Source organism: Eupeodes corollae, chromosome 3 (genome assembly GCF_945859685.1).
Source record: "Eupeodes corollae chromosome 3, idEupCoro1.1, whole genome shotgun sequence".
In the NCBI taxonomy this organism is placed as follows: Eukaryota; Metazoa; Arthropoda; class Insecta; order Diptera; family Syrphidae; genus Eupeodes; species Eupeodes corollae.
In genome coordinates this window covers 12,025,842-12,048,433 of record NC_079149.1, presented here as the reverse complement: position 1 = coordinate 12,048,433, position 22,592 = coordinate 12,025,842, and the positions used below count along the sequence as shown (strand labels likewise).

Here is a 22,592-nt window from a genome sequence, read left to right as displayed (position 1 = left end):
AGATCAAAAATAAATCAATCTTCTTTGCCCCTTGCAATCCAAAAACAAGGTAAATTTCTGTTCTGACAGATCTAGATCAAAAATAAATTGATTTAATTTAAAAAATAAATCATAGATTATTTTGACACTCACAGCAAAATTTTGACCGAAAGTCACTGTCTTATTTGCACATCGTTATGGGAATGTTTACTATAATTTTTTTTCCATTTTATTGTATTTCCTATCAAACAAAAATTGTATTCTGCCCACAATTGAAAAAGATTTCATTTACTATTAGATCAAATGTTTATTCGGTCTAGAGAGACTCCACTGTAGGAAGTTGATTATAAAAGTAGAATTTGCATTTTATATTTTTCGGAAATCAGTGCAACACAGAAACTATGAGATTAAACAAATTTCATATTAATAATCACATAAATCCACACTTTAAAAATAAAGTAAACAAATAAGCAAAGGAATGTATGTTCTTTTGATTTAAGTCTTATCAAAACTGGATTGTAATATTTTGCTTATAAAGGTATAATGACGAATTATAAATAATGAAACTTGTTGATAACAGATTACAGAATATTAATGAAATAATAATAATCAAATCACATTTTAAAAAGGTCAACATAAGTGATAAGACAGAAATTATTGTTTATTGCAAGTTTTTATGGTTCATCCTTATACAAAAACAATCGAAGTTGTTAGTTGAAAATTTAAGTTCATTCGCAACGAATTAAAAATAGTAATTTAAATTTGTTTACCTACGAGTTTGTTTTTCTTTTTCTTCAAAATAATATGAAGTTATTAATATTCGTCAACGTAGTTATTTTAATTTGTTTACATTTGACAGTAATTGTTGTCAATGGAAATATTGATCCACAGAGAAGAGTTGCAACAATTCATCAACGAATGACAGCTGTACGGAGTTCACGAGAAGGCAATCCAAGACCGATTGCTTGGGAAAATAATAAAATTCCAACAATTGATCGAAAAATAGAATCTCTTCATAGATTCCGAAGAGGTGAATGACATATCTTTTATCATTCTTTCAAAAACTGTCAATAAAATATTCTTCGATTCTTTTATATGTGTTTTTAGTTCGTAAATCAGTGACAGCATATCCAAAACATCACCTTCTTCAACCAATCGAAGTGCCATTAGATGAAGCCGCACCTAAAGAAGGCCTAAATTCTACCACAGCTCCTTATACGGATAACCATCATTCTTGGAAAAAGACACCAGTAATTCTGCAACAAGTTTAACAATATTTATGTTATTGCTGACATTTGTGCTTTTGTTGACGTGTTAATATTGATGGTGATTAAAATATGTTTTTAAAATTAACTTTAATATTTTAATTTCAAGTAAGCGTTTTAACAATATTCTCTTCTTGCAATTGACATTTCTAAAATTTTAAGTTGCAGAAAACTTAAACTCCCCGTGTCAGAGGGGATTAACCTAGGTTGTTGCTTGTTCTTCGTTTACACTAAGCATTAACACATCAATTTACTTACGTCATTTGTTATAACTCACAAGAATGAAGTGTTAAAATATTTTTTAATTAGACAAATAAGTACCTACTTATATAGAGGTACATATCCCCAGAACAAGAAATCCCCTGTATGGTTCTTGAGTTTGTTTAAAGTTTCATAATGATTTTATGCTGAATCACATCTATTTGTTTACGGTCTGTCATAATTTTCTTTGTTATTATTGACGTATTTCAGTTGTTTCTTTTATTCTTATTCAATTTATTCTAAAGCGATAATCAATCATTAAAAATCTAAATTGTAGAGAAAATCCGTAAATGGGTTCTTCCAAAATGTATGAATTTGACACTAATAATAATTATCTAAGTCTGCCGAGTTTTTTGAAGACACATCATTATCTCAATTTTATTCCTATACCAGTTTTAATGATAATTTAGTTTTCATTTTAAAGATTTTAAAATTCATAAGTTTTTTTTTTTTTAATTTGCGGTATAAGAATAATAAAAACAAAACAAAAGAGTATATGTACGTATATAAACAAAATACAAAACTTCAATTAGAAGGCCAGTTGGGGGCATGAATCAGTCTAGATTTCTAAATGTGAACGAACCTTAACATTAATGATTGACTTTAATTTATAATAAGCTGATTTAATTTTTGTTTTCTTTGGCTTAGAAAAGAACCTGTTCATTTGTTGTGTTATTTTGTTTTTGTTTTGTATGTAAATAAAATATAGGATAATTTGATGGATTTCCCAAAATGTTGATGAATCTTCTTAGGTCTTGATATTATAATAAATATAATATGATTGGTATGTTTTTTTCCTAAAGTAGGTTACTGATGAAGGTTTAGGTTTTATAGCTTAAGGGTTTAAAAACAAAATTCTAATTCTTAAGACGTCATGCTGATTTTGTTGCTTTCATTTTAATACCAAAATATAATTAGGATTAGTTAAGTTGTTGTTTTGATCATTAGGAACAAAAATTAGTACACGAATCTTCAAAGCTTAAAGCAATCCCCATCAATTTGACATAAGCCTTCTCAAAAAATTATTCATATATGTAAATGCACCCTTAAAATTCAATTGTCAAAGTATCCATTCTAAATTCACGAAAAAATATCGTTTTAAAACAAATTAAAAACCAGACCTATCAATCTAAGAAAACGTAAGTTAAGTACAAATGATTAAGAATATTTTGTGACAACATTGACAGAACCGTCAGCTATTGTTTGGCAAGCGAAGTGACGTTTAAAATTGTCAAATGTCCTTGTTGAAGACCTCACAAATGTCAGACAACAACAAGGATTGGCCGATCTGTTAGGTTGTCAAAATCGTATAAGCATATGTACATCTTATTATTAATTGTAGTAGTAGAAGTAGTATTATTATTAATTGTCAGATACATTTTCTGACAAATAAATGCACAAATACACAAGGTTGTCAGATTTTCTACAGATAATAAATTACGAGAACATTTTTGACTGTTTTGACAAGTTCCTAAAAACCGTTCGCTATATTCTTTTGAAAAAGCCGTCAAAAAGTGTTGTACGCACTATTTTTATGTTCTCATAATAAGGCATGTAGCTTGACTTTTTATGTTCTGTGTTCATTTGTTGGAGTGAGCTGTTGAATCTTTTGTTGGATAAGTTCCTCAAAACTGCAGGTTCGCTTACCAATTTAATATTTTTTATTTTCATTTTCGTTCATTATTTTTCAACCACGCAATCACAATAAAAACCCGAAAGCACTGACAGTTAGTTACCATATGTTTCCATTAATTTTGAAAAGTCAAAATTGCTACAAGAAAAAGTTAAAAGTTGATTAACCTTTGCAGCACCTTCTGCAATTGCGTTTCCTTGTGTTCTTAACAATAAATTTGTTTGTATTTAATATTTTGACAGCTATTCCAGTTGCAGCTCCAGTTACAGCTACGTACCCATTTTGTTCAGCCAGTAAATTGGTAATTCTATCCGACACTAAGTGTCTATGAAACTTAGATAAGGTTAGAACCTAAACGGATGTATAGACTTGTTAGAAGTTGAATTTTTTTATTGATTTCAGCGGTCGGAAAAATTAAGAAAAGGATTTTTTTAAAAAGAAAATCTAAACTGAATTAAAAATCATGAATTTTAATTTTACTATTATATCAGTTTTTAAAACAGCATCTTTAAAAATATTACAGACAATTAAAAACTGGCTTTTAAGGCTAGGATAGAACGTTCAAAATAAATTTTATGATGATTTTGACAAATTATTCTTTGACTTCAAGATACAGCTTAAATCATTTCATATCTTGCTTTATTTGGTATTCAAATGGTAGACATGTGCATTCAAGTGGACAGAAGCGTCCCCAGATTATTCTCAAAACCCGCCTCTGTCTATCAACCTAGTACCTCAACTAAAGATTGGGTTCTTACCCCAGTGGAAAGTTGTTGGGGGTAGCAAACGAGAGAGGGGGAGAGGGGTTTCCACTAAGGCACCTCTCCTTATCAAGACGGCATCGGGCGAATTCTCGAGATAGCATCAACGGTGGCGTCTACAGTTCGAGTAAGGTTGAACTACTTAGTGAACACCTCATAGGGTTCCTACGACTTATTAGGAACCCAGGCATATAAGGAGCGGTTTTATCCGACTCCCTGTCCTTGAAATTAGGCTAAGGTTCTGGCCCTCCAGGTTGGAGGTTGTTCCGTCGGGGTGACTTCCTGGCCACGTAAAAGCTTCATAGTTGCGAAGCACCAACAAGCCTCGGATACGGACGGCTTAACTGCTGATAACCCAATCAAACGAAATAAGGACAACGAACACCGAATCTGTACATGTAATGTAAGTTCCCTTAACAGACCATGTGCAGCCAAACAATTAGCGGAATCCCCAAACTGCTGGAAGGCAGGTATAACCGCCATCCAAGAAGTGCGATGGGATAGACCGGGCAAACGCAAACTAAAACACTGCGATTTGCACTACGGCGACTGCTACCGAGAACAAAAACAACGTCTATTTGGGTGTGGATTTGTTGTTGGAACTAGACTAAGTCAAAAAGCCTTGAGTTTCAACATTGTGAGCGAGCGCATCACGACAATCCATATCAAGGCTAAATTCGCCAACATGAGCCTTATATGCACGCATGCCCAAACAGAGGAGAAAGATGAAGACACCAAAGACATTTTCTTCGACCTCTTGGACAAAACTTATGAGCAGTGCCCTGGTATTGACATTAAAATTATGTTAGGATATTTTACGGCAAACTAGGAAGAGAAGACATATTTGGTGGCACAATCGGGGAATACAGCCATGCAAGAGACTGCCATGTCCTCTTCAGATCGGGTCTCTAGTAACCTCTTAAGGAGTTCTATGTTGCCTGCATTAAGCATTGAAAACCAGTGACAACATTGCCTTGCAGCCATCAGATATGGCGCCTCTGAAGTGCTAGGTTTCACACGGCCACCACAGCGAAACCCCTGGTTTGACGGCGAATGCCGGCAAGCGCACGCAGCGAAACAGCAGGCACACAAAACGGCGCTTCACAGAAGGACCAGAGCTGCTCACGAGCTCTACTAGCAGAAGAGGAGAATAGAGCATGAGAAGACCGCAATCGAGGAGATAGAGGGATGTCGCAACAGGAATGAGGAACAACCTCCCAAGGGTACCAGCCACGAACCGAAGCCTGTAAAGACGATCAGGGGAACATTGTAGTAGAACCGCAATCTATATGGAAAGACCACTTCTCCAAATTATATAACGGCGATGACGAACCGAACTCCGCTGTAAGGGAGATAGAACCACTCAACCTAGGCGACGCAGATCAACAATTCCGCCTACCCAACCTCGACGAAGTGAAGATAGCTATTTCTAAACTGAAGTCAAACAAAGCTGGTGGGGCTGATGGCATCACCGCCGAACTATTCAAAGCAGCAGGCGATGACTTGGTAGGGAGCATGCACCACCTCATCTGCAAAATATGTCCGGAAAAAGCGGAATCTCAGCATACACTATGCTGATACAAAAGAAAGAAGATACTCTTAATTGCGCCAACTACAGAGGTATCAGTCTCTTCAACATTGATTATAACATCCTCTCTGCCGTATTATGTGAACGTCTGAAGCCGTTCGTCAACAACCTGATTGGTCCTTATCAGTGTAGCTTCAGACCAGGAAAGTCCACTATCGAAAAAATATTCACACTACGGCAGATCTTGGAAAAAACCCAAGAACACCAAATCGACACCCACCATCTTTTCATCGATTTTAAAGCCGCGTATGACAACATCTATAGGGGAGAGCTCTACAGAGCAATGTCTAGTTTTGGCATCCCTGTCAAACTTATCCGTTTGTGCAAAATGACAATAGAGAATACACACTGCTCTATCAAGGTTAGAAAAGATCTCACCGATGCATTTGATGTCAGAAAAAGTTTTATACAAGGCGATGCACTGTCATGCGACTTCTTCAACATCGTTTTGGAAAGAATTGTGCAAAACTCAACGTGATGTCAGTGGAGCGTTTTTGAGCATTTCGACGGAAGCGAAGAAGATGGGTTCAGTGGTCAATGAGGACAATACCAAGTATATGCTGTCATCAAAAAATCAAAAAAGTACATTGAAAAACGACGTCTTGGAAAAACGTCACCATGGACAGCTATAACTTCGAGTTAGTTAAGGACAGACAACGACACCAGCGCTAAAAATCTGGTATTGAAAAATTAGTTGTGGAGTAAATTTGTTTAGTATTAAAATTTCTTTATTCTTTTAAAAACGGGTTTATAATTAATTAAAATATATGTAAGACAGGTAAATTCTATCAACGTGTAAAGATTTTTCAAACATTTTATGAAATACTATAAATATTTAAATTGAAAAATAAATATAGGGATTATAGAGTAAACTACTTCAAAAAGCCTTATTTTTATTCGAATTTCAAAAACTCGACGTAAGAGAATGATTTTGGGTTTTGGATTACAATTAAGCCCATCAAAACTCAACGGAAAAAAAAATGGATTGCTAGAGACAAAACCTTGTCGACCAGTGTTTTCGAATGACGATATTCTAAAACTTCTTATACCTATGTATATCAATTTTAAAATGCGTACAAGTTGCTCCAAATACGGTTTCGAAAATTATTCAAAAAATGTATCATCATTATATTTCCAACCTCAGCTTTTAGAAAAAAAAGAACTTAGCATGGGCTTGAGTCTTACTAATTTGAGTGAGGATGTTGGATAGTTCTTCGCTTCAAGAATTTCAAAGCACGCTTGTCCTTAGAAACCTACAACAATTCCATGCATCTCTTCTCATAAGTATAGCATAGCCGACCTCTTCCCTTACAAGATCCCTCATGAAACAGGTGTGACGGGTTTGGATGTTTTTAAAACGAGAACCATGAAGACCCTTGTCTTTCTTGTCACCGGTTTATTTGACATTCTTTATTTTGGTAGTTAGTTTTGGTCCCCGGTTCAGACTTATACAAAGTTGTAATAGCAATTGTGCTCTAGACGTCAATGGGCGGAAAGGAACATAAACATAACTTTATTTTTTTTCTCAACATATTTTGAAAAAACTTCATTCCTTTTGGTTATTTTGAAATTTGTCAGATGAGGGCCCACATAATCTATCAACATTTTGCAGTCCATCTTTAAACCTTAACTGGAGCGAGTTCCTATGACCTATTTATGGGTTTTGTTTTGCTCACAATCGTTTTAATTAACTCCCAATATTCTCATCATAACAATTGTATGATGTCTTGAAGAACTTTTATAGCATCTCTTTAATATAAAATTCGATACAGGTTCTTATAACATCAGTCAACATTACTATTTAATTGCTCCCCAATCCCATCACAATTATATTATGTGTTTCATCTTTCTTTCATTAAAGCCAAACAAAACAGTTCTGAATCATAAGTAAGGGGTCAATGCAATATCTTTTCATCATCATCTTCAGATGCCTCTGCAATAAATCTTATAAGCTGTCAAATTTAGACACACGAGCTTCATTTTTATTTTGGGGATGTACAAAAATAATAAAAAAGAAAACCAGAAGAGTTTTGGCATTTTGCGGTCAGAATATAAAATTAATAAAAACATTAAAAAAAGAATTTAATCTCAATTTAACCAATTTATTAAAAACACAAAAAAGGCAGATGGGATAGTACACGCGCGAGAAAAAATCACAACCAGCTTCACAGACCCCTTAAGCAATTATAAATTGGTAGATTTAATAGGTGAAGAAGCACATAAGCTACATAAGCAACATTATACCTGCTGATTCATTTAACAGCTTCTGAAACTTGAAGCCAATATCTGTAACTACGAGCAACTTTTAACTCATCTTTTGAGCTTTCGTTAATTTTGATTGTGCTAAGTAAATTAAGTACGGCGCGGCAGTCTCCTTCCTCACCTTTGGTTTTCTGATGCCTTTAGGCAAGCACTTGACTGCGGGAATAGTTTTGGAGTTATTCGTCATTCCTTAGATAGGTATCTAGATATTGAAAGACAGAAATATATAAAAAGACCCGAATCTCCTAAAATCTCATCAGAACTTAACTTGAAGTTGAAGTGATTTAAATACATAATAATTTCAAAATTAGAATTGAATTTTAAAAAGTAGCAAGGATGCATTATTTAGTAGCTTTGGCATTTTTGGCCGTATTTGGCCTAGCAGCTGTGGTAGCTGCTCCAGCTGAATTACCTTCAGTTGCAGTGGCATCAGTGGGAGCTGATGAGAATCCTGAGAACCTGTCAAAATTGGAAGCCTTAATTGAAGTCGATTCTGAAACTGGACATGAAAATGAATCAGCTAGATTGGCTAGACATGGAGGCGGATATGGCGGACGTGGAGGTTATGGCGGAGGTTATGGTGGAGGCTATGGTGGTGGTTATGGCGGAGGTTATGGTGGCGGTTATGGCGGCGGCTATGGTGGAGGTTATGGCGGTGGACATGGTGGTGGTTATGGCGGAGGGTATGGAGGAGGATATGGCGGAGGATATGGTGGTCATGGAGGTTATGGTGGTGGCTATGGCGGTCGCGGAGGATACGGTGGATATGGAGGACATTTTGGATAAATTATTGTTGCAAAATAATTTTTTGAAATGTGATTCAGTGATTTTATATGAAAAATAAAAATGTCTCCGATTAAAAACTGTTTGTTTTGGCTTTACTTTTGTTCAGATTTTAATTTAACACTTTCTAAATCAAAAAAATAAGAAAGACAATGAATTTTGAATTTTGGGTTTTAGTCTACTAGATATCATTTTACAGATCCGAATTTTTGTCAGTTTAATAATTTTGCATATTATACCATTATTTCATAGCTGGGTAACATTAAGGCATTGAAAATTATTGTTTGCACAATATCTTACATATATTTTTGGAAATCGACTAACAAAATTCAGTTCAATCATTCTGGGAACATTTTTGATAGAAATTTAACTCGAAATATTATTTTTTCATCGAATTTTAAACTCTAAATGGATATTTTTATAGAAAATATACGTTTTTTAAGGAAATAATAGCATTTTTAATTAGTAAGGGGACAAAGAGTTATAGAGAGACAAACAAAACTTGTCTAAAAGAACGTCCTCATTAAATGGTGGCGTATGGCGTCCTTAGCTGTAAAATGAAGTACACTGCATTTGAATACTCATAATTCATGACCATTTTGTTTTTATAATATCAAACAACAAATCTAACTTCAATCTAAACAATTCACTTATTTCTAAGTTTTAAAAATGATGCTATTTAAATTATGAACTTAATCTATCTTAATACAAAAACAAACTAACTCTAAAAATCAGATTGGTGTGATCATCGGTATATACATATTTAATTTACTTATTTTCACCAAATAAAAATTAAGTTTAAAAAGCCGTACTATTTAAATTAAACACTGAATTGAATTTTCAAAAGAAAACAGTTTTTGGTCATTAATTTTTAAAATATTTTATAAGAAAAATAACATAAAAAACATCTTTTTCGACAAAAAAAGTCGTTCCTCCATGTGATCTTTTTTATTATACATTTTAAAAGGTAGAGTTACCTTTTATCGATGCCCATGCTCAAAAATGAAACATCATCTTCGTTAATATGAAGTTTGATTCTTTATTCACGAACAAAATGTAAATTAAACTATATTAATATAACGGTGCTATAAACGTCAAAATTAAAAACAAAACCAAGTATTGTCTTTCATCAAGTTCGATACTGTTTTAATCCTTTTCCTTTAAAATTTAAATAAAATTATCCCCCAAAAAAGGAATACCTTTTCGTGCTATAGCAAAAACCCTGAGAAATAACATCAACATTTCTAAATTATAAAGGGTTTTCCAAAAGAAACGGGTTGATTTCGACAGCTCGTCTTTTTTAATCTGTCAAGATACAGCGTGCAAAGGTTAAAAAACATCGCTCATCGTTCGTTAAAATGTACAGCAGAAACCGATACAATCATGGCTGACACACAAACACGGTTCAGCTTCGGCTGCGTTACGTTGGGCCTGCTTCGAGGTTGCTTTGAATGACACTTCCAAAATAACATTTCTAAAATTTCACTTCTGTCATTAGCAGCTGCTATTTTTTCCCAAAATAAAAAAAGAGGCTGGGATGTGACCCACACTGATAACTTCCCATCCCGTCTGTCGATTTGTCTTGCTTAAAAGTTTGTCTATATGTACTCGTATCATTTTTTACCAAATTTGCGTACTATTTTTTGTAGATTTTATTTTTTATGAAAAAACGGACTGTTGGATTTTTATATAAAAATTACTGAATATCGAAAACAATATTTTCTGTGAAATAAATTTTTGAAAAGCTATTTGAGTCGAAAGTAAATTTTTAACAACTTTTGTTAAATTTCTTTTAGGTTTTTAATTTTTTGTACAAAAACTGTACATTCGATTTTTTTCAAAATTTTTTAAAAGCTAAAAGTAGTGTAAAGCCAATATCTACAATTTTTGAAAAGATATTTAAGTCGAAAATTAATTTTTACCAACTTTTATACATTTTTTTAGGTTTTTATTTTTTGTAAAAAAACTGTCAATTCGATTTTTTTCAAAATTTTATCAGATGTCAAAAACATTATTTTTCGTTGCACAAAATTGTTTTGGAGATGAAATCATATTTTAGTCGTAAAATTTTGGAGTTGTCAGATTTTGTTTTTAGTTGTTTTTTGATTTATAAAAACAACCGTTAACTGGATTTTTCAGAAAATATATTTCTTTGATATTACGTTACAGTATATTATATAAAATTTAATTCAAGTCTCTAGCGTTTTTGGTTCGTAAGATATTTAGGGTTAACCAAAATGTTCTCCTTTTTTTTAAACTGCTATGGTAAAAAAACCGCGCACGCAATTTTTTTGAGAGCCCTTTCTGCATCTTTCTGCGTTATTATCTGTATAAAAAAAATAAATTGGGTGGCGCGACAGTCCATTGAGAACCAAGGCCTAGTGACTTACAACTCTCAACCATTCCTGTGTGCGAGTAATGTTGTCAGGAATGGAGGGGACCTACAGTTTATATGCCGACTCCGAACGGCTAATTTTGAGAAAGCACTTTTTCATGACAATAGTTACTCTTGGAGAAGTTGTCAATTCCTCGCAAGAGGCAGTACCCGTGAAAAGATTTTAGATGGCATAGGCAGGGATCGAACCCAAGACCTCTAGCATGACAGTCCAACGCACTAACCATCATGCCACGGGTACCACATTTAAATGAAGTCGATTTAAATGAAGTCGATATTCCTTTTATTTCTTGAGCTATGGACGAAAAAAAACGTCGTGAACGTACGAACGCAAAAAATATATTTTGTTTCGACTCTAGAGATCTTAAAACGTCGAGAAATAACAAAATGTTCAATTCGACAAATCGAACCGATTACAATAACTTCCTATGGGAAGTTAATAATCAAGATTAAAGTATCTATTATGTTCAAAAAGGTTTAAAAGTTTACAAAGTGCACTTTTACGATTTATATTGATGGCTTTAATTCAAATCCAACTCCAATCATCAACATCAGGTTTTGAGATATAACTTTTAATTTTTAACATAATTTTTTTTTTTCAGTAAAATTCGTAATGGTTTCCAAATCTATATAGTCTCTTTCTTTAATAATCATTTTAAATATTTACTGACTTACATTAAATTTAAAAAAAAAATTCTACAAGTAAGTTAGATTTTTACAATTTTACATACATTTCAAAGAAAAGGTTATCACATCAACTTTTTCAAATATATCGCAAAAATATAAAATTAATCTTGAGAACACGTATTTTTGAAATCGGAGTAGATAGTTCAATTGACGTTTGGATTTGAAATAACCAATACAATTTACTCATAATTTAGATTTTTAAAACTTCTGATAGAGTTAATTAAAGACATATGTGAATTTTAAGAAACTAAGTAATAATATTCAGAAACTAAGCATAAGATACTGACATGATTAAGAAGGCAAATATAAGATCTTTGCAAAACCATCATACTTTTCATTGTTAAGAGCTTTCTGGATCTTACTAAAGCCTAAAAACCACCTTTTAACGTTGTCGTTGTCCTTAAGATTTTTCAAGAAGCATACTTGAATACTTATTACAAAAAATCATAAGGCCAGATTTGAATTTTCTTCAACTTTATCAACAGAAACATAATTCATGTTCTTCCGACCAATGTTATTTTAAAGAATACAAAACAATTCTAAATATACATATATGTATAGCCAGTTATATCCCTCATCTCAAACAATTCAACCGCAATAGCCGGTTTTTCTAGTAATGGTCCTCAGTTTACCCTTCAGCCTAATTTCGAAAGTGCTGTTAAGTATAGGGATTTTTTCCTTAGCCGCCCTACACGAAACATTTATACGAGTCTCGAATGGATCTTATGTGATTTAGTTCTCAAATGTTGGTATGATTGATATTGCATTCGTATCTCGATGGCAATGTTCGTTAAGTAACTGTGCATTTGAAATCATGTGTTTTCCATTGGCGAAAAAAAATCAATCTGTTACTGTTTCTATTATTTATTTTTGTTAATGAAAATGAACTAACTGGGCTTATTTTGCAAGAGAAAACAATAGAAAATATAATTGAAAAATAAATCTTGTTGGGTTTTCCACCCCAAAAGAAGATTTAAAAATGATTAAGTTTGACAGCACTTTCTAAAATGCAAATATTGTTTCGATGTTTCTTATGAAATGCAAGTGAGATGGTTTGATTCGTGTTAAACAATAAAGAACTGAATAGTTCAGCGCCACATAAGAACACGCTACTTACTCCATATGCAATTTTTTTTAATTTGATTAAAGCAAAACTATATTTTTTGTACACAAACAAGCAAATAATCAGACCATAATGCATTATCTGTAAAACCAACTCCATCACACAGGTTTTTCTTCACAACTTTTGACTTGACTCCGATCCCCGACCGGAATCGAGTCGAATCAAGTTCATTTCAACCGTATTCAGTTATAAAAAAAATTGAGGTGATCTTCAAGTTCGCTTCCACACCACACGTTAATGTAGTAGTCTAAGAACAAACCCTCTTCTTGAAATTTTTGTTTTATGTCAAAGCTGCAATTGTTAAATGAACTTTTTTATAGAATCTCAATTTCCAGATGTTTTCCTACTATTTCTTTTTGAAGATTGTCCATTTTACTTTTAGTACTTTTTTACTTTTAGTAAGTTTTTGTTTGCTGAAGTTAATTTTAACTTTTGATTTTCCCAAAACTTTCGTCTATTTGTGTGATTTTTTTTAATATTATTCTGGCAGATCTTCTTTCAGTTGTACCAATTTTTAAATACAAAAATCTGGCTAATGCCGATGTATGTGAATTTTCTACTATACTATTTATAGAATGCCAAAAAAACACGGGTAATGTCTCCTTTCTAATCCTGCTTTACTAATCTCTCGCACTATCAATCTAAGGGTATTCATAACCCCTTAAGTGCGCCCACAATATACATAAGACAAAAATCTATCATATCTATATTTTTGTTAGCTTAAACGATAACAAAATGAACAACCACTTTTTTATAACTGTTTATAGAGCCATCATCTTCTTGCCTTTTACTTTGTATATGAAGTCATTTTTTCTGAGATATTTATTGCATTCAGTCTTCAATTAGTCTTACTTTTTAACCTTGAGCTAAAAGAGCAAGTTAGTTTAGTCCAGTCGAACTTTTTTCATCTATTTAAATCTACTAAAGACTTCAACCAGTTTCTTTTTGTGACAAGCTTCCTATAAACTTCTAAACAATAAAAGTAAACATACATCATGCGATTTCTATAGTTGAAGATAGAAGCCTTGGTGCTTGATATGAATCGTATTATGCATTTTGTAGTACTAATTGTTTTAAATGTTCTTTTTATCAATTAATTTTTGCATACAATTATTTGATTAAATTTATATACAGAAAGAAATTAAAATAATTGTATCTCAATTAGGCTTCAAGATTACCTATAGTTGTTGTGAATTTGTTTTATGTCTCCAAATCAATTTCTTACGTATAGACAATAGTTATAAAACATAAAATGGGTACATATATAAATATAGCCTCACTTAAACTTACATTTTTTTGTATTGTTTATAACAATTTACAATGCGACACGCAAATATCAACGTGTTTGTAATTTCACTCAGGGGCGTATAACATAAATGTATCCCAAGGGGAAACAAGTAAGTGACAACATTTTACCCAAGTTTTAGCTATTAAACAACTACCTTAGAAGGGCAAAAAGGCTTTAAGTCTTTTCTGAAGAAACTTTTAAAAGTTAAAGCCCACAGGCACCTTCTTCCCTACAGTCCTGATCATCAATAAAATTCGTGACTAATATAATTTCATCTATCTCCATATCACTTTATCTTATAAACATTTGACCCATCCCTGATGGCTTTGCTTGTGAATTCTTTATAAGTTGGAAAAATCTTATAATTCAAGAGTGACTTATTGCCTATAGCACCGCACTTATAGAAGCTTTTACGACGCATTTCTTTATACGAGTACCTTTTACAAAACTTGTTTATTCTTTGTATAAAAAGGCGTGGAAGTTTTCCCATTTCTGTCAGAAAGTAAAAGTGGAAGCGGTAGAAGATTGTTGTGTTCTAAAGTTGTTAAGATTTAATTTTTCAAGTTCAAGTTTAAATATGCGTTTTAATATCGCTTTTATTTGTTTATTATTCTCGATGATGGTTATAATAGTTTCGGTTTCGGCATTTCCATCAAAGAAAACTGATGAACCTGAGATATCTAAAGATCTATCATCAACTGCAGCAGAATTGATTATTGAAGATGCAGACGATACAGGAAATGACAAAGAATTGAATAGACAAGTTCGGTCTTATTATGGTTATGGTTATGGCCGTAGAGGATATGGTGGATATGGTCATGGTTATGGTGGTGGATACGGTCGTGGATATGGTCGTGGGTATGGTCATGGATATGGTGGGGGATATAGCGGGGGATATGGACATCGATCTGGATATGGACGTGGTGGATATTATGGAAGACACCACGGATAAGCTATGGAGCATACATGTTTTGTGACTTAAAGTTTTTATTTTTGAATAATGAATTATGAGTTTTAATGTAATTATTGTTATGAAGTTAAAGTGAATTAAATAAAAAAGTAAACAAATACAAAAGTTCACTGTGGAAAAATTGTAAAAACGTTAAAGATGCATGCGTGTTAAACAAATATTTTTAATTAATGAGCAGCTCACTGTTATTTTTTTTAAACAAACCTGTCAAAATGTCAATTTTTTAAGTATAATGTGTAATTTCATTTGGAGAAGATTAGACGAGCTTGATGAAAGATCTCTGTACAAGAAATTAAAGTAAGAATTTACGCTAGAACAAGGTACGCTAAAATTTTTCTTTAAAAAAAAAGAGAAAATTGTTGTCATTCGTTTTACTTGCTTTGGTAAAAAGCCCAAAATCTCAATGTTTTAAAATCGTTACTGCAACTTCTGATGTGATTCTGAGTAAATCTTTATTAATTTAATTTAATTTGAAGAAAATTTCTAGTGAGCTACAAGAAATCATAGATTCTTAAGTTAAGTTATGTAAGTATCAAAACAAAATTTCAAGCAAAAATATTTCGCCATTAAGATCACCTTAAAAAACTTTGACAAAATATTTATCCAAGTGCTAAAAGCTCACAACCCATGAGATCGTTGCAGAAACAGGACAAAGTTTAACGCGAATTTTAAAGTTAACAAATTATGCATGTCTTTCCAAATCATACACTAAATAATTTTGACTATACATTTCTTTAGGTATTTTTCTGCTACATATATAGTTTTCAAAGTTCTAAAAGCACAATCTTTTCAGTAGAACACTTGCTAAAGGGAACTCTTGACAACTTTCCACTCACTTAAATTTACGAACAAAAAACACAAATCATTTAAAAAGTCTGGATTTCCAAACCTTATTGCTTTATATTTTTAAAAGATTGATTGATCTTAAACATTATAAAAGTTATGCGTGGTTTGTGACTTAGCCCTTGTAACTATTGACAGGTCTTCCACCCGAACTAACCACTGGCTGTCCCCTGTAAACTGATCCTGGACGTGGCCCTGGTCCTCCTTGTAAACTTGGTCTTCCACTGCCACTACTGACTCCATAAATCGATCCACTTAATGGACGACCACTTGGTCCACCGGGTCCACCTGGTCCCCCAATACCTGGTCCAGGTCCTCCAAAACTATATCCCGAAGTTAGTGTTGGCCGATTACTTGGTCCCAAACTGGGATTCTGATTGCTGCCGGGTCTGCTCGATGGCCCTGGGCCAGGTCCATAATTGGGACCTGAACTACCACCATAACTTGGACCAAATCTTCCAGCTTGTCGTGTGTTTCGGGCTGCATTTTCAGATGCAGCAAAAGTGCAAAAAATTGCAACAACACTAAGGACTATATTAACTTTCATGACCAAATTCGTTGAAAAAATAGCACAACTTAACCCTCGGACTGAATCGACGGATCTATATTCCTGAGGGAATATCGAACGTCTATTTATATGCAAATTCAATTCACAAATAGAAACGAGTGGGAATGCAATATTCATGATCTGTAATTTTGCAACCAGTTCCAAAACCTTTCTGTCTTCTTCATATGACAAGATTATTATTATTATACAAACGCCTATTGAAGAGGACGCCCGACGCACGATGTCAATGACAACGTGACGTGTGATTATCGTGCGTGTGTTGCGTCGCCATCGTCGCGTTGTTGTCGACTTGTCAACTCGTCCCGTAGGATTTTGCTAGAAGATTAACTGCCCACTTGCATTGATGCGTTCCTCCTGTCCTATAGGAATGTGTTAAGAGTGGTAAATTCTTTTCAAAATCCAGTTTCTCCAACTTCATGGTGATGATGGAACGAGAAGCTTACAACAGGTTAGGATAGAGTCATGCATAGAAAAGGCATTCATAGTTGATGGTTTGATAAACCGGGAACAAGACTTACATCTCTTCGGGATGACAACCAATGTCTCAGAAAGTAATTTTAATTGGATTGTTCAAATTGAAACGTGTCATTCACAAATTAATTTCTTTAAATAGGATGACGATGGTAAGAGGCTTTGAGAATACCTATCATTTTAATACAAGAAGAAATAAAACAAAAATATTTGTATCTGTCAATAATATTATATAGGATGTATTTTTAGCTGCCTAAGAGGTCTCGATAGTTGTCGTCTTTGATAAAATATATTGAATTTTCTGTTGAGTGAGGGGTCCGTTCTCTTTAGAACAATTGGTAACTGTTGTTGTTATGTCAAAACCAAATTGCTTAAGCGTCACTTTCACGAATTGTAGGAATTTGACAGAATTATGTATTTATGAACAACAAAATAATGATCTGTTAAACTACCAATGTCAAAAATATGAAAATAAATTGCAAAATGAATACTAACACGAAAATTGAAGGTGCTATTAAATTGTTTGAGAAATTTAATAAAAAATGATGAGTTATAAAATGTGCATATGTTTCAAAACAGAACCTGAATCATAATTATTCAAAAAGGAATCACCGAAAACATTGTACGAAAATTAGTTTCCAATTTAGTTGGATGTTTTCTTCCAACCAATTTGCACACAAATTATTCAATTTGTCAATTCAATGCCTTCAACTCATATTCCGAAATGAGTTGTCGATAGTGAAAAATAATATTTGTTTGACACTTTAACAATAAGCTTAGTTACGCTACAATGTCGTTATATTGTTACAAATCGTAATAATCTTAACGTGAAGGAAAAAATTAACAAAATAACGGTTGTTAGCAACTGTTGGATAAAAAACAAACCTAAGGTTTGCCAATTTATCAGAAATCGTTTAACGTCAGAACGTTGCTTCCAAGTTGTGGAAACTTACTTTAAAAAAGCGAATCATCAGAAAAATAATTATGTTTTGTCATAAAGCCCATTTTTCGACACTATTTAAAAATACCGTATTTTGTGTGAAGACAATTATCAAGTCAATCAACATTTTGCAACACAGTTCCTCATATCTTCCAAAATTTTAAAAAAGTTACTGTCACAGTGAAAACCTGATAAATTATACTGATCAAATGAGCTTCGTAACTAAAGGGTGATTAAATTTTAAGGACCAATATTGAATGGGAACTACACCTAAACGTCAAGTTTTTGTATGCATTTCATTTGAAATTTCTCAATTTCAGATTAACTCAATTTGAATTATGGGATGATACACAGTCAAGCAACGCGTTAAAGTTAAGGCCCAACTATAATAGGCATAAGCTAGCATATGCGCGCATAAGTAAACGTGCGAATACAAAGAATCTCAATACGAGTGAACATAATGGAGTCTAGCTCCTTTTCGTTCAATTTTTCACAGTTTCGTTAACTTAAGCACACTTAAGCAAGAGCGATCCCAGTCGCTCGCCGCATAAGTAAAATCTGACATTTAGATACGTGAGCAAAATTGCATTATGGCTATGCAGTAATTTTGCTAACTTAAGTGAATTATCGTTGGGTTTTTGACATAAGCTTATGTTTGCTTATGCCTATCATAGTTGGGACTTTATTCAGAATTATTAGGAAAATTTATTTTATTATTAGGATTTTTACGGTCTATTTAATGTGCTTAAAACAGTGCACAAATTTGATCAAGTCTGGTCTGTAGCAGATGTGCAAACACCAGTGTATGCCCCTACACCAGGTAATTCAGAAAATGTTGCTGTTGTTCTCGATAGTGGCTGAACGGCTGGTCACCTCAACTCGTCGCGTTCTTCACAACAATTGCACCTCTCCCGCTCTTCGTTAATGAACATTAAAGACTTGCATTTACAAGCTTACAAAATGCAACTGGCTCAAAAACTAATGACTTTTGGCAATTTCAAGCGTCATCAATGGTAAGAATGGTGTCAAGAAATGTGGATGATCAATTTGCGCCGGAAATCATCTTTATGACTTAATCACAAACACGCTTCAGCTTCGGCTTCACCTGACGTTTACGAGTTCAGCCATAGGAATTCAATGCATGCTATCACAACGAAGCTTCGACCTCACGTTTCGTTTGGCAATCGTAAGGAAAAGAACGTTATGTAACGTAATGTTACTCCAAACGGAAGCCCTAGTTCAATTATCTGAACATTTGCTTTGTCTGACAGCTCAACAGCTGCAAAAATGTCAGCAAACACAATATTTGCTCTTTGGAGGGATGAAATAATAGAAATGTCATTCAAAGCAACCTCGAAGCAGGCCCACCGTAACGTAGACGAAGCCGAAGATGAAGCGTGTCTGTGATTCAGCCATTAGTGTTGAGTCACATTTTCACCTCACTTTGACACCGTTGGACTTCTTTTTTTTTGGGTTATTTGAAAGAAAAGGTGTACGTCAAAAAGCCTGCAACAATTCAACAGCTAAAGGATGAGGTAGCACAGCCTCATCGAAAATTTGAAACATCGGATGGAGGAGTTCCACAGTGGGAATTTAAAAAAAAATGCCAATAATTTCCAAATTAATACGTGTTTTTTGTTTTCAATATTAACATCTACCCTTAAAATTCAACCACCCTCTAGTAGCGTTGCGGACATAAATAAGTCACAAATCGTATTGAAAACCTAAGTGCCATACAAATATCTCCCAGATCAATTAACAAACATCTGGATTGCACATATTCTTATCCAAAATTGTCAAGCTCTAAAAAAAACCACTTGATAGATGTAAAACCAAATTTACAAGCAAATTAATCCCTTGAAAGAGGTAAAACTATCACAATTCTTCTAAAAATAGTTACCAGCAAAATAATCCAATCACGCTTAATATTTTGTCCAGTTTCTTTGGTACAATGAAACAAAGAAATTTCTTTTATTTTTACCTTTTTTCAAACAATGAAAACATAAATCTGTTCCATTTTAAGTCGTCAAATATCAAATTGATCAGAATATTTTATGACTTATCTTCTCAAAAAAGAACTTTATAATCTTAAACTTTCAAGGCAAATAAACAAACCGAATTCTGTCAGCAAAAAATTTACAGAGCTTAGGACACATTTACTGACAGAAAAGAGGACACTGTAGCTATAATCCAGAAGTTCAATATTTCCAGCACCAAACAGCATATTAAAAATTTCACACAAAGTTTTATGAGAAAAAAATAAACACACTTTATTTTCTATTAAAATCATTTTGTTAAAATATTTACAAATCATTTATAATCTCGTTAAGTTTAATTTAGTTTTTATTCCAAAACAAAGAAAACTCCGTCATTTTTTGTTTTAAATTCTCTTATTTTCGTCTCTTCGACTTTATCCAAACAAAGTCTCTTGTTGTTTTCTCTTAGATCTTCCAGCAGCACGCCATTTTCTTCTTCCTTGATGTTCTCTTGGCTTCAATTTTCTAAATAGAATTCCACTGTAATCGGTGTTACGGCGAATATTCTTTTCCAAAGTTCTCGGTTTTCGAACCGTATTTTCACCAAATCCTTGTATCCAATTCAATGGATCCAAACTATCACCAGTTCTCCAATTATACCAAGGTGAAGTTGTCACTGAACTAAGGGCAACCGTCAGAATCAACAATGTCAAAAATAAATATTTCACGGACGACATTTTGACAGGTCAACGTTTGGTTTTGTACTGATCAATTCCATGATCGTCTAGTTCTATTTTATAATGAAAAATATGAAGAAAGCACCGAAAATCTCTTCTTGGAAACTCTCCACATTCAGCTCGGAGCGAAGAGGTGCAGTGCCTTCCTCCAGTCCAGGTCCAGGTAGATGAGTTCAAATCAATCCTTTCCAATGAAACATATACGATGACTGATTATATTATAAACTAAGGCAGACTAAGGGTTCGTCTATTCGATTTATGATTGAAAAAGTAATAAAACCCGAGATTGTATAAGTAAAGTACACTTTGGAATATTTTGTAAATTGTGAGGTTTTTCAAAGGCATCTTAATTGTTTCACCTTCTCATTGAAATAATCATTCTTTGTTCAGGATAAATATTACATTACCTTGCTTTTGGGTCTTTTTTAGGTGATGATAGGAGTATTTTTCTGGAGGGAGTTGTTGTGTCATGTCATATCATATCACCTTTATTTTTATTATAGGTCAGAAATGTAATAGCACTTAGGATAACCTAAGAACAGCTTTATACAGGTAGAACCTTTGTGCCCGAGCAAAGATTTGTTTAATTGAGGGATACAGTTTCAGTTCGTTGACGGGAAGCCCAAATACAAATAACGACTTTAGAACCTCGTTTTGAAAGAATATCGTTGATAGATTTATGTATGTTTTTCTTTGATTTTACCTGAAGTAATGGAGCTGTTTTATGAGTACGTTGCCCAGGTCACGTCAGATTGATTTGTAGGAGTTTAGAGTTTATAGATTTTTATAGTGCAATGTCAGAACAAGGTAAGTCTGTAGACAGTAATATGCTCATAAACAATAAAGAAATGAATAAGGAAGACTCTTTTTCTTTTAGTGGACATTGTATTTAATAGCTTTCTGGAAATGTTAATCTTGTTTTTCACAAATAATACCGAAACAAACCAAAAATATTAAAGGACCATTTCACAAATGATGAGCATTAAAAGGCATTTATTGACATCAATAAAGTGGATGAACTGGAATGTTCAAAGGGTTTAAATATTCACTATAACGAGATGCTACCAAATTTTGAGTTTCATTGAAATTCTTTTAATAAGTTTCGTCAAGGGACTCCAATGTAAAAACTGACACTTGTCTTTTTGAGTTTGAAGCCAAAAATATTTTATAGATTCATATTTATCACTTTAGAGTTTCTAGATGCATACTTCGGCACTATTAGATAAGAAAAATTCAAAACTCTTATCTACTAAAAAATATAGAAGGACCTAGAAATCATGAAAAATGTGAAAGTTCAATACTTTGACTTTAGGCAAAAAGGTTTTAAGTCTGAAACTGGCCTCGAAGATATAAATGAACTTAAGACGTTACCATCAAACCAAACGAGCAATTTTCTGATTTATTTACTAAAGACTAAATTAGTATGATAGTAAGTTTTGAGACCATAATCTGGTGATAGAACGAATCCGTTTAACAAAATCAAAACCTGAAATGCAATTCTTAGACTTAAGACCTCTTTACGCCAAAGAATTATAATAACTTTTATGAGCTAATTATTATTATTATGTCAAAAACCCAATGAAAAATAGCTTTTGTCATTATAACTAATCAAATTTTGTTCGCATATTTACCTGTCAAAATAGAACTAATCATAATTTAATGAAATAAAACAGGTTGGCCCTGTCAACAGGGTTTGAGTTGAACTGATTAAATGGGCCAGTTTATGAGTATTTCCAGGATCTGAAGGATTTCTATATTCGCAGAAATATTTCTTATTCTAAATTCTGTTACAGATTTCTCGTTTTTTCTATTAACACTCTGAAAATAAAATTTGTATGAGTCATAAAGGAAGAAAACTTACAAAAATTTTCACACAGCTGACTGCACAAACCGCACAAATATGTACCCTTATTAAAAACACTACTTAACAGCACAAACACCGATTTGCGTACTGTTTTTTTGATTCGTGAAAAACCGCCTTGATTGGTAATGAATAATGAATTCACTGCATGCATCATCTCCCTGTGTTCTGTTCTTTTTCTAACTATTTTAGTTTTCCATT

The 22,592-nt window shown here is 33.1% G+C and overlaps 4 protein-coding genes across 4 annotated transcripts; 3 read left to right on the top strand and 1 right to left on the bottom strand.

Annotated features, from left to right (window-relative positions):
* Positions 1-678: 678 nt before the first annotated feature.
* LOC129951094 (uncharacterized) lies at positions 679-1,332 on the top strand. The gene is made up of 2 exons (XM_056063104.1): positions 679-1,009; positions 1,087-1,332. The coding sequence occupies exons 1-2, from the start codon at positions 784-786 to the stop codon at positions 1,248-1,250; spliced, it is 390 nt and encodes a 129-aa protein (XP_055919079.1). The 5' UTR covers positions 679-783; the 3' UTR covers positions 1,251-1,332.
* A 6,369-nt stretch (positions 1,333-7,701) lies between these two features.
* Positions 7,702-8,612, top strand: LOC129951780 (uncharacterized). Its single transcript, XM_056064097.1, has one exon. It carries the CDS (start codon positions 8,086-8,088, stop codon positions 8,533-8,535), a length of 450 nt encoding a protein of 149 aa, XP_055920072.1. The 5' UTR covers positions 7,702-8,085; the 3' UTR covers positions 8,536-8,612.
* A 5,801-nt stretch (positions 8,613-14,413) lies between these two features.
* Positions 14,414-15,132, top strand: LOC129951781 (uncharacterized). Its single transcript, XM_056064098.1, has one exon. It carries the CDS (start codon positions 14,603-14,605, stop codon positions 14,975-14,977), a length of 375 nt encoding a protein of 124 aa, XP_055920073.1. The 5' UTR covers positions 14,414-14,602; the 3' UTR covers positions 14,978-15,132.
* Positions 15,133-15,953: 821 nt separating this feature from the next.
* LOC129949091 (decreased expression in renal and prostate cancer protein-like) lies at positions 15,954-16,523 on the bottom strand. Its single transcript, XM_056060327.1, has one exon. It carries the CDS (start codon positions 16,521-16,523, stop codon positions 15,954-15,956), a length of 570 nt encoding a protein of 189 aa, XP_055916302.1.
* Positions 16,524-22,592: the final 6,069 nt, after the last annotated feature.

Coding starts and splice junctions, on each gene's coding strand:
- LOC129951094 (XM_056063104.1), top strand. CDS start 784: ATGAAGTTATTAATATTCGTCAACGTAGTTATTTTAATTTGTTTACAT. Junction 1,010..1,086: donor TCTTCATAGATTCCGAAGAG/GTGAATGACATA, acceptor ATGTGTTTTTAG/TTCGTAAATCAGTGACAGCA.
- LOC129951780 (XM_056064097.1), top strand. CDS start 8,086: ATGCATTATTTAGTAGCTTTGGCATTTTTGGCCGTATTTGGCCTAGCA.
- LOC129951781 (XM_056064098.1), top strand. CDS start 14,603: ATGCGTTTTAATATCGCTTTTATTTGTTTATTATTCTCGATGATGGTT.
- LOC129949091 (XM_056060327.1), bottom strand. CDS start 16,523: ATGAATATTGCATTCCCACTCGTTTCTATTTGTGAATTGAATTTGCAT.